This window comes from Ostrinia nubilalis, chromosome 16, assembly GCF_963855985.1.
Source record: "Ostrinia nubilalis chromosome 16, ilOstNubi1.1, whole genome shotgun sequence".
Classification (NCBI taxonomy): Eukaryota; Metazoa; Arthropoda; class Insecta; order Lepidoptera; family Crambidae; genus Ostrinia; species Ostrinia nubilalis.
The window spans coordinates 1,891,054-1,909,191 of record NC_087103.1 but is presented as its reverse complement, the minus strand read 5'-3'; the positions used below and the strand labels follow the sequence as shown (position 1 = coordinate 1,909,191).

The window sequence follows — 18,138 nt, the reverse complement described above, 5'->3', positions numbered from 1 at the left end:
TTCATTCACACTACAAATCTTGATTTGTGAATTTATAGCATACTTACAGGATCGACAGTGAAATGAAAATAAAAAAAATAATTTTAAAATAAATTCAAGCAATTAATTAAAAGTATTTAATAAAAATAAACAAACCAAACTGACGAGAATTAAAAATTTAAACAGCACAATTTAGAAGGTCTTATCGCCAGAGAGCGATCTCTTCTAAACAATTGGATTTATGAAGATTGAGTAAAATATTATTCTATCATTGTATTCGTAACATTCATGTAACTGAGAGTGAGGACTATCCCCGTAAATGTTATCTGATCTGACTGCCAAATACTGCCAATGTCAAAAAATGAAAGAGTGCCTAAAAAACCAGTTCCATTTCAACAGAATTTTGCATACAATTTTACTTTCGCTGAAAAATTATCCGTTTGTGAATTTATACGTTAATATTTCAATGATCATAATCTTCGTCGTCAAGAAATTGAATAAAAACATTGAAACAGAACAATTCTTTACACAAAACACAAAATAAACTCGGCGGCTTCTCTACATTTTCTTGAAAGTTTATTTATTAATTTAATAAACAACTAAGTGAATTACAATGAAGTAAGCATTAATAAATGGAATAATTATGTATGTATCTTTGCTTTTGGATTTCTCATAATTTATACACTTTGTGATTTTAGGTTAACTGTTGATGGACTGTTGGTTTATTTTCCGTACGATTACATTTACCCCGAACAATATGCCTACATGCTGGAGCTTAAACGTGCCTTGGATGCTAAAGTAAGTCGGAGAATATTCTAAGTAATTTAAGATGTGAAAACTGAATGCACCAAAAAAAAATGTTTCAATATGTTTGATTCATCTCTTTTCCAGGGTCATGGATTGTTAGAAATGCCTTCAGGCACAGGCAAAACCATTTCACTGTTATCTTTGATTGTGGCTTATATGATCCAGAATCCACATCATGTTAGGTAAGAAACCAATGCCTACAGGATGTCTATTGAAAAACCTCAAGAGTGCTTTAAATTCTCATCAATGATTAAAGCTGTATCGTTAGAAACTTCAAAAATATATTAATTTACTTTATTGATAAAATATAACACTCTTACAAAATAAGCTAAAGCCTGGTCCGTGAGTACATAGAATTTTGTCCAATGACCCCAAGCTACCCATCCTTATCGCTCGCGCGTTATTATGTTGCTGTCGCGCTCGCACACTCACTGCGGGCGCCCGTCGCACAGTCGCGACAGCAATATAATAACGCGCGAGCGATAAGGATGGGTAGCTTGGGGTCATTGGACAAAATTCTATGTACTCACGGACTAGGCTTTAATTTGTTTTTTTATTACAAATTGCAATGATAAATGTTTTAGGAAACTAATCTACTGTTCCCGAACTGTGCCAGAGATTGAAAAGGTTCTGGAGGAGCTCAAAAACCTGATCAAATATTACGAGAAGAGCCAGGGTGAGAAGCCGAGCCTCACTGGAGTTGTGCTCACATCCCGCAAGAATCTATGCATACATCCTGATGTAAGAGCTCTTTATTTTTACTAGCTTCTACCTGTGGATTTACATATGTATAATATTGATGGTCATGTAATAAATTAATTAATTAAGAACTTACTTGTGTGAATTTCAGTCTGAAAATGTGTTAGTTAAACTTGACACTTGATTACATCTTTTTTTTTACTAAAGCATAAATATAATGTGTATTGTACATTTTTATAGGATGAGATATAATTCTTAAATAGAGTAGGGTCTATCATAGTTTATTGCTAATTCTTGTAATTACTAAAGGTGTCAAGGGAGAGAGAAGGCAAACTAGTGGATGGTAAATGTCACGCCCTGACTGCCAGTTACATACGAGAGAGGCATGAACGCGACAGCACGGTACCAATATGTAAGTATCAAAATATTTTAGCTTGAAATTAGGATTTTTGTGTATGAAAGATCCGCTAGAAGGCGGGACGTGGATGTGGGGTCTGACTGCTGCGTGATTGGTGGATTTTGACATATCTGTCAATGTCATGTCAAAAATAACCAATCATGCCATCTGGCGGATTTTTTAAACGCGAAAACCCTCATTGACTTGAGTTGGCACATAAAACAATAAAGGTATGTTTACTGACAAGCTAATTCCAAATTACAGGCCAGTTCTACGAAGGGTTCAACAGAGAAGGCAAAGAGTCAATGCTACCATTTGGAGTGTACACCATTGACGATTTGAAGCAGTACGGTGCTGACAGAAACTGGTGCCCGTATTTCTTAGCTAGATTTGCAGTGAGTCACATTTTTTATATGAACATACTTGAATAATTGATGCAAAACTATGATCTGTGTGCTAACAAGACAAATTAGTAGGAATAAATATTCATTTATAAAAAATGCTGTATTTTATAATAGTGGAAATCATTGGGATATCTAAGATTTTATGTTCTTTCATCATTCATCAATTACAGATTTTATATAATTTTTTAATACATAATAATTCACTTAGGGGGCGTCCATAAATTACGTGAGACTTTTAGGGGGGGGAGGGGGTCAACGAAAACCTCACTAAATCTCACGTGGGGGAGAGGGGGGGTCTTGGAAAATATCACGTAATTTTTCCCGCAAGAAATAGAGTAAAATTGCCAGAAAACTGGGTTATTGAAGTAAAAAAAAATGATTTTTTTATGATGATAATGACAATTTATTCCAAACCGTCTAATCCGCATTTGTGAACACTAAAGATGCAGAATAAATGTCGAAATTAAGAAAATACGAAATAAAAAAAAAACGTCATCGGCATCGCTATTGCGTAAAAAATTGGCCAAGTGCGTGTCATGCTACGCGCAGTGTAGGGTTCCGTAGTTGTCTGTCGTTACCACAATATATTTCAGAAGCAAGCAAAGTCACTTTTCATATTTTCTTCTTAGGAATTTTTACTGGTTAAGAAATTGTATAATACATGAGTCAAATGACTATTACTCTTAAACTAAGTAATGTATATTAACCGTTGTAGTTTTCCTTGAAAAAATTCATCCCCACTTTACATGCAGGGGAGCTACCCCAGATTTTTTTTTTCAAAATTTTATTTTACCGTTTTTTCGGCGTGATTAATATACATACCTACCTTCACAAAGTTACAGCTCCCCAGTGCCAATAGTTTCCAAGCGAAACCTCGGACGGACAGACAGACATATCGAAACTATAAGGGTTCCTTGTCAGGACTACGGAACCCTAAAAAATGTCATTACATACGTATGAAAATATTATGTATTCGTAGTTATAGTTACATAACAGAAAAAATGTTTTTATAACAATGTTTAACTTGACTTTTAGTACATTTTTTAACTATTTATTAGTTTAAATTTTATTAATATTTAACCATTAGTAGCAAAATTTAACAATTATAGCCCGACCAGGAACATAAAAACCCTCGCCATGTTGCGGAAAACTAATGGTACTAATTTCTTTTAATGGCAACAGTTACTGAAAACTTCATTGTCATGTCACCTTGCATGTCATTAATTTGCTGTCAAAGTGTAAACAAACTTTATTTTAAAAGTGTGCAATTGATTTTGTGAATTAAATTGCTAAAATCTTTTTATAGTCGTGAAAGAAAAGTGGTTCACAATGTGTTAAAGTATTTATCGAAGAGAAATACTAAGGTTTCGGATAATATTTTCATTGAATAATGTTTCCAACAAAGATTGTCAAATTGACTGACATGTTTATCGTATAGTACAGTCCACTATGAAAATTGACTGTGGTTTGTTTTAACTACCTATTTTAAAGTTTTTTGTCACTTTGTAAGTATTGAATTTTATGGAATTGGGAAAGAAGTACCGAGTTTGAAGCGTTCCTGAGCAGACATTGCAGTTGAATATTCAAGTTCTGAATTTGATTATTGATGAATAATAAAATAAATCCTACTAGCTCTATTGATGGTTTCATTTAATTAATTTAAACCAGGTTACCTATATAATCTTTTTTCGTTAATTTATGAAAATATCAAATTAGCCCGTAATCCTGAATCCTGTGATACATAAAGTTAGCCTATTAATTTAACACAGGTACGACTGTACTCAGTGTTGCACTATCAAATGCATTTGACGCGCCTCTATGCCAGGGTTTTTATGTTCCTGGTCAGGCTATAGTTATTTTAACTATGAATCAAAAAACTGGTCCTAGGTTGAAGCAATTGCTTGTCTTACTAAACGACGGGAAGCTACGGAACCCTGCACTGCGCGTGGCACGACACTGGGTTACTGATTTTTTCATATAAATCTAATAGACTCGAAGCAGAGACGTTGCAAAATAGGCATTTATTAAATATCACGTGAGATTAGGGGGGTGGGGGAGGGGGTCAGGCAAAATCTCACCAAATCTCACCAAGGGGGGCGGGGGGGTTGAAAAATGGCCAAAATTGTCTCACGTAATTTATGGACGCCCCCTTACGTGAGATAATTAAATAAAATATTTTGTTACAATAGGTTTGGATAGATGTACAAACTAAAAGATAAAAAACAACAGCTTTATAAATTAACTAAATGTGGGTACTTCACAATTTGCGCGCGATCCGTAAATATCGCCAGTCAGCGCGCGCCGAGTCCGACGAAAGACTTCTTGATATACTAATTTGTAAAACTGATGGTGAATGTTTTTTTCCCACAGATAATCCACGCAGAGATCATAGTGTACTCCTACCACTACCTCCTCGATCCGAAGATAGCCGAAGTGGTATCCAAGGAGCTTCAAAAGGAGGCGGTGGTGGTGTTCGACGAGGCCCACAACATAGACAACGTGTGCATCGACTCTTTGAGCGTGAAGGTGACTCGCCGGACCATAGACAAGAGCACGCAGGCGCTACAGCAGCTGGAGAAGACTGTGGCACAGTGAGCTATGTTTATTATCTATGCTTTACTATTATATTGAGGCGCACACCATAGACAACGTGTGCATCGACTCGAGCGTGAAGGTGACTCGCCGGACCATAGACAAGAGCACGCAGGCGCTTCAGCAGCTGGAGAAGACTGTGGCACAGTGAGCTATGTTCATAATCTATGCTTTATTAAACCTACCCTTTCTAATTTACCAGAGGCAAGCTAAAGGACTTGGCTTACCCTCCCTACACTGGCCAGCTGGGTTCATTCAGCTCTGTCCTAATTGCCGTGCCCTACAGGACCCATAATGTTCTAGTTTTAAGTTTTTATAATGGACTAGCTTTTGCCCGCGGCTTCACCCGCGTGAAATTTCGTTTGTCACAGATCGTCATAAATTATAGCCTATATGTTATTCTGGGTTATAAACAATAATACTGTAAAGTTTCATCAAAATCCGTTCTGTAGTTTTTCCGTGAAAGAGTAACAAGTCCAGACATCCAAACTTTCGCATTTATAATATTATGTAGGATTAAGTAGGATAGTAGGAAGGAAGTAGGATGTAATAAATGATTGAGTAATGATCCACCTTGCAGTTATGGTGTATGGTCTTTATTCTTTACTAGCTTTCCGCCCGCGGTTTCGCCCGCGTGAATTTTGTCTGACACAGAAAAACAATATCGCGCGCAAATACGCGCTCACCGTTTAGACCTACCCTGGACTACGACAAACATTTTAAAACCAAAATCAGCTCAATCGGCCCAGCCGTTCTCGAGTTTTAATCAGACTAACGAACATCAATTCATTTTTATTTATATAGATTATGGACGTATAGATTCTAAAATGGTTTGTACTCTCTTCAGGATTCGCGAGGAAGACGCGGCGCGGCTGACGCTAGAGTATGAGCAACTAGTGTCAGGCTTACGTGAGGCGGCCGTGGCTCGAGACACGGACACTATACTAGGAAACCCCATCCTGCCTGACGAGGTGCTCAACGGTAAGCCTCATCTTCATCAAATCATTTCGTCGTTTCAGACTCAATCACTTCAGTTCAAATCACAGTCGTGAGACCGACATTAGAGTAATAGGCTAGATGACAAAATTTCAATTATTTGTTCGTCAGACAGATAATAATTAGAAAGTATTTTACTCATATTTATTATTTTCTTTCATAATTGAATAATAAAAGTGTTAAATCGAGTTGAAATGGCGCGATACGTCACGCTTGAGTAGATATTTACTCAAAAGTGACGTCACGCGACATTTCAACTCAATATAATACTGTAATATTATCTGTCTGACGGACTAAATAGAATTTCGATTTCATTACCCAGTCATCATCCCTATTAATGAATGGTGTCTTCATTAACGTCAGTTACGTATGTTCGGCAGAGCTTGCATTGTTCGCAGCACTGGCCCATATTATAGTCCCGAAGCAGTGTAATGGCGTAGTTGCACTATGCATGAACTTGATTCAATCAGATAGTGTAAACACACAGTTCACTTCGTTTTACATTGCGTCGCCCATATTTCCATGCGCGTGTTTGATCAAGTTCGCATAGTGGAACTGCGTCATAGGATTGGGACGAGCAAAAGTGCTTTTTAAAAGCCTATTTAGATAACTAGCGGCCACCCGCGACTTCGTACGCGTGGATCCCGTTTTACCCCCTTCATTTATCTTACGCGGTTTAGATTTTTTCATACAAATGTTTTTTCCCGCTAACTCCCGTCCCCGTGGGAATTTTGCAATATCCCGTTGTAACTAAGCTTTAAGTTTATTAAGGTACCAGGCATGCCAAATTTCAAGCGTCGTAACTTAAGCGGTTTAGATTTTTCATACAAAAGGATTTTCCCGCTAATTCCCGTTCCCGTGGGAATTCCTAAGTATACTGTAACCTGCCTAGGTGTATGAAGAATAATTGTACCAAGTTTCGTTAAAATCCGTCGAGTAGTTTTTGTTTCTATAAGGAACATACAAACAGACAGACAGACAGACAAAAATTAGACAGATTAAAACTCGAGAACGGCTGGGCCGATTGAGCTGATTTTGGTTTTAAAATGTTTGTCGTAGTCCAGGGTAGGTCTAAACGGTGAGCAAATAAGGAAAAATTGCGATGGCTTATTTATTGCCCTTAAGGCGGAACAGAGTTCGCGGGGTCAGCTAGTTATAAAATAAAATAAAATAAAATTCATTTATTTTTGCAAATAGGCTTTAAAAAAGCACTTTTACACGTCCCAATATTAACCCTACCACTGCTTCGGGACAATAAATGGGCCAGTGCTGAGAAGAAGCAGCGCAAGAAACTCAGTCACTATTGTCAGCCTCCTTTTCAAGGGTTTACAGTCTTTAAAATATACAAATTATAGTCATAAGTATTGATGCGAGCTAGGTAGTTAAACATTCCAAACATTTTTATCTTTTATATAATCATCAACTTTATAGTAGCCCTTTTTCATTAAGGTGCTTTTGATGTGTTTTAAATTTATGAATGGGCAATTCTACAACAGTTTGTGGTAATTTATTGAAAAGTTTAATACATTTCCCCATAAATGAATTACCAATCTTGTGCAGTCTGAAATTTGGAACGGCAAGTTTATTTTTGTTTAATATAAGTATAGATAAGTGAATAAGTATAGATAAGTGTATAAGTATAGATAAGTGAATAGACATGTTGACACCACCACTCAATTGACGTACTTTTTAAAACTGTCAAAACAAAACTCTCCCATAGATTTTGTATGGCATTACAAGCAAGTGACGTCACTATTTTGTCAACTCAATCAAACTCCTTTTTACAAGCTTTATATTACAAGCTTTATATTGACTTCACTTGTTAGTATGTGTGGGACAAATCTTGCAACTAAATTTTAGACCAGTTCTCCTCAACCGATTGAGCTGAAATTTGGTATACTTATGTAAGTACGATGACAATGCAATATTATGGTACCATTGACCTGGTCTGATGATGGAGTCAGGAGGTGGCCATAGGAACTCCTAAACGAATCGACGGAATCGCATCGAATTTGGGTTCGTTGGATTTCTCTTTTTGAGCACTTTAGTGCTAGATGATGTTCAGGATCCTGAGATTGATAAACAACTAAAAAGTGTAAAATAAAATTATAATAAAAAAAAACTTTTTTAATAACAAGCTTTATTCTGAAATGCCCTTGTACTAAAACTAAAAAAATAATTGTATGCAAGATTCAAATAATTTCGAAAGCTTGTAGCGCAAACATAAGAAAAGCGGAATAAATTCCATGCGCGATACAAGCTTTCGAAATTATTTGAATCTTGCATACAATTATTTTTTTTGTTTTAGTACAAGGGCATTTCAGAATAAAGTTTGTTATTAAAAAAGTTTTTTTTTTATTATAATTTTTCAATTACAATGCGACCAAAAATCGTAATTTACAGGTAATTTAAAATTAATTAAGTTTTTCAGACCAGAATGAAGTGTCCTTTTAGAAAAGTTGTGATTTAAATTATTGGAGAATGGTGTCAAACTGTCTATTGTGTGAATGTTTAGAGGTGGTCCCGGGAACGATCCGCAACGCGGAGCACTTCCTGAGCTTCCTGAAGCGCTTCATCGAGTACCTCAAGACGCGCCTGCGCATCCAACACGTCGTGCAGGAGTCGCCCGCCGGTACGTTGCATTTTCAACTTTATTACCTTGTGTTGAGGTCCAAAATAATTAAAAAATAATCACTTTCTTCATTCGAGTAAGGCCCAGAACAGACGGTGAAACGCAACTGCAACGAAACTGCAACTTTCTGATGATTCTGATGAATGAAACTGAAAGTTTCAAACTGGTCGCGTCATGTGTGGTCTCTCAACGGACGCTATGGCAGAAACTTAGATGCAACTCAAAAGTAACTAGCAGTTGCAGTTTCGTTGCAGTTGCGTTTCATTGTCTGTTCTGGGCCTAAGGGTTTTTAACAACTTGTGTTTAACAACAAAATACACTTGATATCCTACTTTCACTTGTGACATAATTTGTGAATTTTCCAGAATAAAAATGTGTCTGTAAACAGGGTTATTTTAAAACTGATGATACATTTCAAAACGGTCGTTTTTACATGATGTTGGTGATATTATTGATCTCAAAGTAAGTTGTTTGGAATTATAGGTAGAACCCTTCTTAAAAAGGAGCCTTATAAAAATGCACATTTTTAATCTGAAAAATCATAACAAAATGTTTTGTTATGTGCAAGTTCTTTTCAGGGCCACGTCCGGCGTCCCAAAGCTAGCTTGCCAACCTTATTCATCTTGTTGTTGGTCCTTAACTAACCCTGTATATCCCGACCAGGTTTCCTAAAAGACGTGGCGGCTCGCGTGTGCATCGAACGCAAGCCGCTCCGATTCTGCGCCACCCGACTGTCCTCGCTCATGAAGACGCTAGAAATTCCAGACCCGAGCAACTTCTCCGCGTTAACCTTAGTCACGCACCTGGCAACACTAGTGTCTACTTATACCAAAGGATTCACGATCATCATAGAGCCGTTTGACGATAAGACTCCGACGGTGTCGAACCCGATATTGCATTTTTCGTAAGTATAAATAGCCCGTACTTGTCACATCTACTCGCAGCACAGAATAATAATACTACGTACAGAAGGTTTACTTCGCGAAGGTATTTAAAAAAAAATATGCTCAATGTCATTAACAATATGGTGTAATTTAGCTTGTCTCAAGAGTCAAGCACCATTTTGTTGACAAACGTCAGTGATCGGCACTGCGCCGAAGCTATAGGGCTGACTTCGGTAAAATGATGTGACGTGAGGTGCCAAACTGCGGAAAATGGCGGAGGAAATACATGATTTAGCATGAATTATCATGAATAATATTAACTACTTATTTACCTCTCAGTGTCTTGAGGCAACTTAAAAAAGTACATTCTGTGTTTTTATTATTATTTAGGCAGTTAAATACTGCACAGTATTTAGTACACCATTTTCTTTATTTTCTTCCATCATACACAAGAATACGCGTGCGTGAGTCAATGCTCGCTCGTATGTGAGGCCTTGTCGAATAGTATCCTGTAGGTGGGCCATCGTGCGTGTTTTGTTTTCGATGTAAACTCGCGGAGATGAACAGGCCTGCACGCAGCTATACTTGCTTTGTTATATTCGATCCTTGCTTTGATAAATCATATCAATAATCCTCACTGGTCATTTGTGACTGATTGTATCACAACTATCAGTAAAATCTTAGCAGTACATTGTAGCTCCAACGTGATTTTACTGACTTGACGAGGTATGACGCAGACCGTTTTTTAATTCGTGACAAAATGTGAATGGAATGGTCTGCGTCAAACCCATTTGACGATGGATTTCACTATGTAAATTGAAGTTTTAAATTTATAATGAACGCAATAGAGTATTGAGTACCTATTGAAATAAATCTTTCAGTTTAAAATGTCTTAATTTGTTTTCAGATGTATGGACTCCTCGATAGCGATGCGACCAGTATTCTCCAGGTTTCAAACGGTGATCATAACGTCAGGTAATATCACGCTTTAAGACATGGTGTTGAATGCAAGCATGCTTCGAATTACAATTACATTTTTATATCATAGAGCATAGGCGTCGTCTTGGTGTTGCCAGACGTTCATCATCATCATCATCATTTCAGCCATAGGACGTCCACTGCTGAACATATGCCTCCCCCAATGCTTTCCATGTCGATCGATTGGTAGCGGCCTGCGTCCAGCGCTTCCCTGCTACCTTTACGATGTCGTCGGTCCACCTTGTAGGTGGACGTCCCACGCTGCGTTTTCCGGTACGCGGCCTCCATTCCAGAACCTTTCTGCCCCATCGGCCGTCAGTTCTGCGTACTATGTGCCCTGCCCATTGCCACTTCAGCTTGCTAATCCGTCGGGCTATGTCAGCGACTTTGGTTCGTTTACGGATCTCCTCATTTCTGTGCCAGATGTTGCCAGACGTTATTATTAAATATTTACGAATGTTGTAGGAACGTTGTCTCCGCTGGACATGTACCCCAAGATCCTGGACTTCAACCCCGTCATCATGAGCTCCTTCACCATGACGCTGGCCAGGCCCTGTATCTTACCCATGGTGAGTTATTCCATCCGTATTTAAGTAAGGATCAGAGTAGGTTCAATAGTTATTTTGATTTATTTACTGCAAAAATCATAAATATGGATATTGTAGTCAAAATTCTACTTTGTTTCGGGAAAATTCCGGGATTCGATTGAAAGAAACATAGCCGCGCACGCGATGTTGTCCAACTTACGTAATTGCTGTTCGTTAGTCTGATTAAAATTCAATTGTTCGTCGAGGTATTCCCTGATTGAATAATAAATAGCACTTAGTTAGGAGCCAAGCGTGTATTTGTCTTTTAAAAGACAGCAAGGGTAGATCTTTGAACTTATCAGGTAATTTATTATAGATTTTTATAGCCATACAATGAGGACTGCGTTTGAAAAACGTCAGTTTAACATTAGGCAACAAGATCCTACCTTGATGTCTCGTAACGTATACGTTTCTAATATAAGTCAGCGGAGTTCCTCCCAACAACGTTTCTCGAAGTTTCCAATGTTTTCATCCCTCTTATGCAAAGATATATGCCAGCATGAGCGACAGACATGAGCGGCAGAAAAGTTCTCGAGTGGCGACCAGGGGCTGGAAGTCGTAGCGAGGGCAGGTTTCCTACTAGGTGGACCGACGATCTGGTAAAGGTCGCGGGAAGAACCTGGATGCTGGCAGCGCAGGACCGTTCATTATGGAAAATCTTAGTAGAGGCCTTTGTCCAGCAGTGGACGTCATTTGGCTGAAACGACGAGTGACAGACATACACAAGACTACGTAAAAGACTAGCTTTGCTTCTTCAAATGGAATTTATTGCATCACTTGTTGATAGATGGCGTTTCACAGCTTCCCCCGCATGAATAATTTACGAACGTCAAAATTTTTTGTATAGCGCTGTAGATTTTAACCAATACGATAGATGGCGCTTTTTACCCACGTTTTATTTATTGAAATTTAGTTGGTCACATACCGTCATAAATTATAGCCTATATGTTAATCTGGGTTATAAACTTGCGCATTTATAATATTAGTAGGATTACAATAGGGTCCATTTCCAGATAGTGTCGAAAGGCAGCGACCAGGTGGCCATCTCGTCCAAGTACGAGACTCGCGAGGACGTCGCCGTCATCCGCAACTACGGGCAGCTGCTCGTCGAGGTGAGTGCTCTAAAGTCCGGTCGCCGAACACATAGAATTTCGTCCAATGACCCCAAGCTACCCATCCTTATTGCTCACGCGTAATTGTATTGCTGTCGCGCTCCCACAATCACTATAGCTGTCCGTCGCACAGTCGTGACAGCAATATTATTACACGTGCGCGATAAGGATGGGTAGCTTGGGGTCATTAGACGAAAATTCTATGTGCTCGGTGACCGGACTTTAAACTTTACGCACTATTGGCCCTAAAATTAAAATCTTTTTCATTTATTTTAAATCTTATTTCCTCTCATTCATGTTCAAAGTATGATGGCAACAAATTCTGACACTGTCAGGTTAAGGCTCGTTCCACACGTTGGTCCCAAGTTGCCAGCGCCACTCGTCCAACGTGTGATTCTAGAATAGTATTAGCACCAACGTTGGGTCAAGCTATTATCTATACCCACACATTGGACGAATGGCGTTGGGGTCAACTTGTGAAGCCGAAATTAATTTAACTTTTTTCTTATTATTTGTATGTAGATCTCAGCGTGCGTCCCAGACGGCGTAGTGTGCTTTTTCACATCCTACATGTACCTCGAGAGCGTGGTCGGCGCCTGGTACGATCAAGGTATTTCGTTAGGTTACTTTTATGTTTTGTTGTTTATCACATTAGTATTGTTTTACCCATAATTTTGTTTGTTTCCAGGTGTAGTAGCGAGTTTACAAAGGCATAAACTGCTGTTTATTGAGACGCAAGACTCGGCCGAGACAAGTTTCGCGCTAATAAATTATATCAAGGTAAGTTGATGAAAGTAAAATACTTATAAATTTCGTTGCGACGGATCCAATCACTCTTCCTGTGGATGTAGTTGAATACCTTATTTAAAGTTCGAAACGCATATCTACACATGTGCAGCCTCGCATGCCAGAAACTTATTTCCTCGGAGTCGGCGCACTAGGCAACATTAATTAAGTTTAACGCTCAAGTTACAGCAGATTTCCGGTAAAATGAAGAAGTCTATGTATGTAAACTGAAATATTAATGGAGATTAAGTGTCAGGTCTACTTCGCCTGTGCGCTGTTTCTTCTCAGAACCGTTTATTGTCCCGAAGAGTGGTAATGCTCCAAAGGCTTTACCTTTTGGAGCATTATGGAGATTTCTTAAAATGTGTACTTCTCAAAACGGGGATTTCTCAAAAAGGGGAGTTAGCTAAATGGGCACGTGTACACTTTGCTAACAAAATTAAACATTACGTTAAACATTTGATACAAGTTTCACCAGATATCTCCAAAATAGACTATTTTTTGATACCATTCTCCAATAATTCGAAATCACAACTTTTTAAAAAAGATGTTATTCTGCTCTTAAAAACTTGAATTGATTTTAAATTACCTACGTGTAAATTAAGATTTTTGGTTGCATTGTAATTGAAAAAAAGGTTTAGTTTGAGTTGACAAAATATTGACGTCACTTGCTTGTAGTGCCATTCAAAATCTATAGGAGAGTTTCGTTTTGACAGTTTTAAAAAGTACGTCAATTGATTGGTGGTGTCAACATGTCTATTGCTTAAATGTTCAAGCAAGCATCGTTTGTGTATTCGTACTTTGTCTAGGCGTGCGAGAGTGGGCGAGGGGCAGTATTACTGTCAGTGGCTCGCGGCAAGGTGTCGGAGGGTGTGGACTGTCTAGTGTACACATGTAGGCAATTAGGCTTGCGAAAGTGGGCGGGGCGTGGTGCTGCTGTCAGTACGTTCGTTCGTTTCAGCCAAATGACGTCCACTGCTGGACAAAGGCCTCCTCCAAGGTTTTCCACAATGCACGGTCCTGCGCTGCCCGCATCCAGGCTCTTCCCGCGACCAGTAAGCGCGCTGTCAGTACGACGACGAACGAATTGTCAACAATAAATTAGTTTAAGTACTAAGATTGTTTATTCGTACTTTGTCTAGGCGTGCGAGAGCGGGCGAGGGGCAGTACTACTGTCAGTGGCTCGCGGCAAGGTGTCTGAAGGCGTGGACTTCGAGCACCACCTGGGCCGCTGCGTGCTGATGTTCGGCATCCCCTACGTGTTCACGCAGTCGCGCATCCTCAAGGCGCGCCTCGACTACCTGCGCGACCAGTTCCAGGTACACACGACTGCTTATTTATTTTACAGAAACACTTTTTTTTAATGTAAAAAAATCTCGGTCTGTGAGCACGTAGAATTTTGTCCAATGACCCTAAGCTCCCATCCTTATCGCTCGCGCGTAATTATGTTGCTGTCGCGACTGTGCGACGGGCGCCCGCAGTGAGTGTGCGAGCGCGACAGCAACATAATTACGCGCGAGCGATAAGGATGGGGGAGCTTAGGGTCATTGGACAAAATTCTACGTGCTCGGAGACCAGACTATACTGGCACAATACATAAGTCAGTAAATTCCTACAGTTGTGGAGCAGTGCGGATGCTAGGTAACAAAAGTACCTTCTTCTTTTGGTAATGGCTATGAAGTTTAGTTTTTTCGCCAGTGTAGCAACACTGCATTCCAATATCACATGAATAAAATTGTCACTAAACAAAAAGAAATCTCTCTCGTACCGCTCTACTACCGCAAAAACCTACTGGGTATACGGTATGCCTCTATAAGTAGTAAAATAAGTAGCTTAAAATATCCTAATAAACTAAATATTACGCTTATGTTAAAGAGATGAAATGAACCCATCATTTTCTAACAGCGATCGACTTCGATTGAACTAACATCCATCAAAACTCGCCAATTGGACCATTTAAATGAAAAATATTATTTTTCAGATTCGAGAAAATGACTTCCTAACTTTTGATGCGATGCGACACGCTGCGCAATGCGTCGGAAGAGCATTGAGGTAACATTTTAGTTTTTTTCTCACTTTACGAGTCAATCTGTTGCATTTTTTGTGTTTTGCTTCCATTGGGAATCGAACCTGCAACCGTATTATCCATTACAGAGGCAAGACGGACTACGGCATCATGATTTTCGCAGACAAGCGCTTCAGCCGCGCCGACAAGCGCTGCAAGCTGCCGCGCTGGATACAGGAACACCTCAAGGATTCCCTCTGCAACCTCAGCACAGAGGAGGCTGTGCAGGTATTCATTTGTACTTGAAATTGTTTGGGAGCCTTTAAATGCTAGCGATTATGCAAGGATTTAACTTTGCGCGTGCTTGCTTGCCACACGTGTAGCTTGTTGGCTATTATAATTTATAGCCTATCTAGCTTGGCACGGCAAAGCACCCGCGTGAAATTTAGTTTGTCACATATCGTCATAAATTATAGCCTATATGTTATTCTGGGTTATAAACAATAATACTGTAGTTTCAACAAAATCCGTTCAGTAGTTTTTGCGTGAAAGAGTAACAAACAACCAGACATCCAAACTTTCGCATATAATATTGGTAGGAAGTAGGATATCGTAGGAAAAAGTGCTAGTGTGCAAAGAAAGACTCATAAGATTTGAAGCGTTTGCTGAAAATAAGCTATTGATTTCCAGTGTCCTATCGGATAACTGTCCAAATTGCCAAAAAGTATTGGCAATGAGTGACAGTTGTCTAAGGATACACCCGCGCAATAGGTGTTTCGCGCTGCGACAGAGACAAGTGACCAAGAGGGGAGATCACCCTCTGTCTCGCTCGTCAACTGTTAGCTTATCCTATTGCCTAAAGACAAGTAACAATCGCAGTCTTCCGTCTCTGTCGCGGCACAAACATCTGGGGGCGTAGTGTGAGTTTACGTCAAACGCATTCGATATCGACTGCATAAAAAAGTAATATTAAATGTGTCTCTTAGACACCAACTGAGCTCGACTCGACTACAAAAATGGGGGGCGCTAAAAATAATTTATTCTCAAAGTGGGCAGTAGACTAAATAAGTTTGGGAACCGCTGGTGTAGACCCACTGATCTTCATTGCCAAACGTGATCTCAATAAACCTTTGTTTGCAGATCTGCAAACGCTGGTTGCGAGCCATGGCGCAGCCCTTCACGCGCGAAGACCAGCTGGGCGTGTCGCTGCTCACGCTGGCCCAGCTGCAGAGCCCGCAGCAGCAGCAGCGCATCGAGGAGCGCGTCATACAGAAGTGAGGCAGCAGGGCTAGTGACGCAGCCTCGAGACCAGCTGGGCGTGTCGCTGCTCACGCTGGCCCAGCTGCAGAGCCCGCAGCAGCAGCAGCGCATCGAGGAGCGCGTCATACAGAAGTGAGGCAGCAGGGCTAGTGACGCAGCCTCGAGACCAGCTGGGCGTGTCGCTGCTCACGCTGGCCCAGCTGCAGAGCCCGCAGCAGCAGCAGCGCATCGAGGAGCGCGTCATACAGAAGTGAGGCAGCAGGGCTAGTGACGCAGCCTCGAGACCAGCTGGGCGTGTCGCTGCTCACGCTGGCCCAGCTGCAGAGCCCGCAGCAGCAGCAGCGCATCGAGGAGCGCGTCATACAGAAGTGAGGCAGCAGGGCTAGTGACGCAGCCTCGAGGAGCGCGTCATACAGAAGTGAGGCAGCAGGGCTAGTGACGCAGCCTCGAGACCAGCTGGGCGTGTCGCTGCTCACGCTGGCCCAGCTGCAGAGCCCGCAGCAGCAGCAGCGCATCGAGGAGCGCGTCATACAGAAGTGAGGCAGCAGGGCTAGTGACGCAGCCTCGAGGAGCGCGTCATACAGAAGTGAGGCAGCAGGGCTAGTGACGCAGCCTCGAGACCAGCTGGGCGTGTCGCTGCTCACGCTGGCCCAGCTGCAGAGCCCGCAGCAGCAGCAGCGCATCGAGGAGCGCGTCATACAGAAGTGAGGCAGCAGGGCTAGTGACGCAGCCTCGAGGAGCGCGTCATACAGAAGTGAGGCAGCAGGGCTAGTGACGCAGCCTCGAGACCAGCTGGGCGTGTCGCTGCTCACGCTGGCCCAGCTGCAGAGCCCGCAGCAGCAGCAGCGCATCGAGGAGCGCGTCATACAGAAGTGAGGCAGCAGGGCTAGTGACGCAGCCTCGAGACCAGCTGGGCGGGTCGCTGCTCACGCTGGCCCAGCTGCAGAGCCCGCAGCAGCAGCAGCGCATCGAGGAGCGCGTCATACAGAAGTGAGGCAGCAGGGCTAGTGACGCAGCCTCGAGGAGCGCGTCATACAGAAGTGAGGCAGCAGGGCTAGTGACGCAGCCTCGAGACCAGCTGGGCGTGTCGCTGCTCACGCTGGCCCAGCTGCAGAGCCCGCAGCAGCAGCAGCGCATCGAGGAGCGCGTCATACAGAAGTGAGGCAGCAGGGCTAGTGACGCAGCCTCGAGGAGCGCGTCATACAGAAGTGAGGCAGCAGGGCTAGTGACGCAACCTCTGCTGGTAAGAGCGCGTTGCATAAAAGCCCAAATGTTCATCGAGGAGCGCGTCATACAGAAATGAGACAGCAGGGCTAGTGACGCTGCCGCTGCTGGGAAAAGCGCGTCGTATAAAGCCCAAATGTTGCCACATGACCTTCGCAAATTAGTAATCTGCCACTGCTATCGAGAAGCGCGTCATACACAAGTGAGCCAAGCTACTGGAGTGACGACACCTCTGCTGGGAATAGCGCGTCGTATAAAAGCCCAAATGTTCATCAAAAGTCCATCGAGGAGCGCGTCTTACAGAAGTGAGCCAACAGGGGCTAGTGACGCAACCTCAAGAGCGCGTCGTATAAGTCAAACGCTGGCACAGGCCACGAGCTCAGTGACTCACTCTCTGCAGGCAAGAATTGCAACATACAAGTCCGCCACGCCCTGATGCTGAAAAGTTGTTGCTACATGACTCACGAAAACTCCCAGTTATCTAAGAATGCGTAATACAGAAGTGAGAGTGAGCCAAGCGCTGGCGCGGGCCACGAGGTCAAAGACCTACCCTTTTCTGACAAGCATCATTTAGTATAAGCCACGCCCCAATGTTGATGCCATGTGACACAGAAGAAATCTTCCATTGCTGTCGTAGAGCATTTAATACAAAAGAATTGAGGAGCAATTTCGTGGTAAAATCAGGCTGATCTTAATGTAAGGGTACATAGGCTAAGTACAATAAGTATTTTGTACAAAACTATAATAATATAATTGTAAAAACTAAAAGACTCGATGAAAGTTTTTTTATTGTTTA

At 41.4% G+C, this 18,138-nt stretch overlaps 1 protein-coding gene across 1 annotated transcript; it reads left to right on the top strand.

The window, feature by feature from the left end:
* Positions 1-339: 339 nt before the first annotated feature.
* Positions 340-18,138, top strand: LOC135079213 (general transcription and DNA repair factor IIH helicase subunit XPD). Its single transcript, XM_063973802.1, has 19 exons — positions 340-597; positions 678-777; positions 871-968; positions 1,371-1,527; positions 1,795-1,897; positions 2,147-2,277; positions 4,657-4,877; positions 5,726-5,859; positions 8,390-8,506; positions 9,170-9,410; positions 10,298-10,365; positions 10,834-10,937; positions 11,969-12,067; positions 12,590-12,677; positions 12,756-12,847; positions 13,996-14,172; positions 14,835-14,905; positions 15,008-15,146; positions 15,999-18,138. Exons 1-19 carry the CDS (start codon positions 593-595, stop codon positions 16,134-16,136), a joined length of 2,283 nt encoding a protein of 760 aa, XP_063829872.1. The 5' UTR covers positions 340-592; the 3' UTR covers positions 16,137-18,138.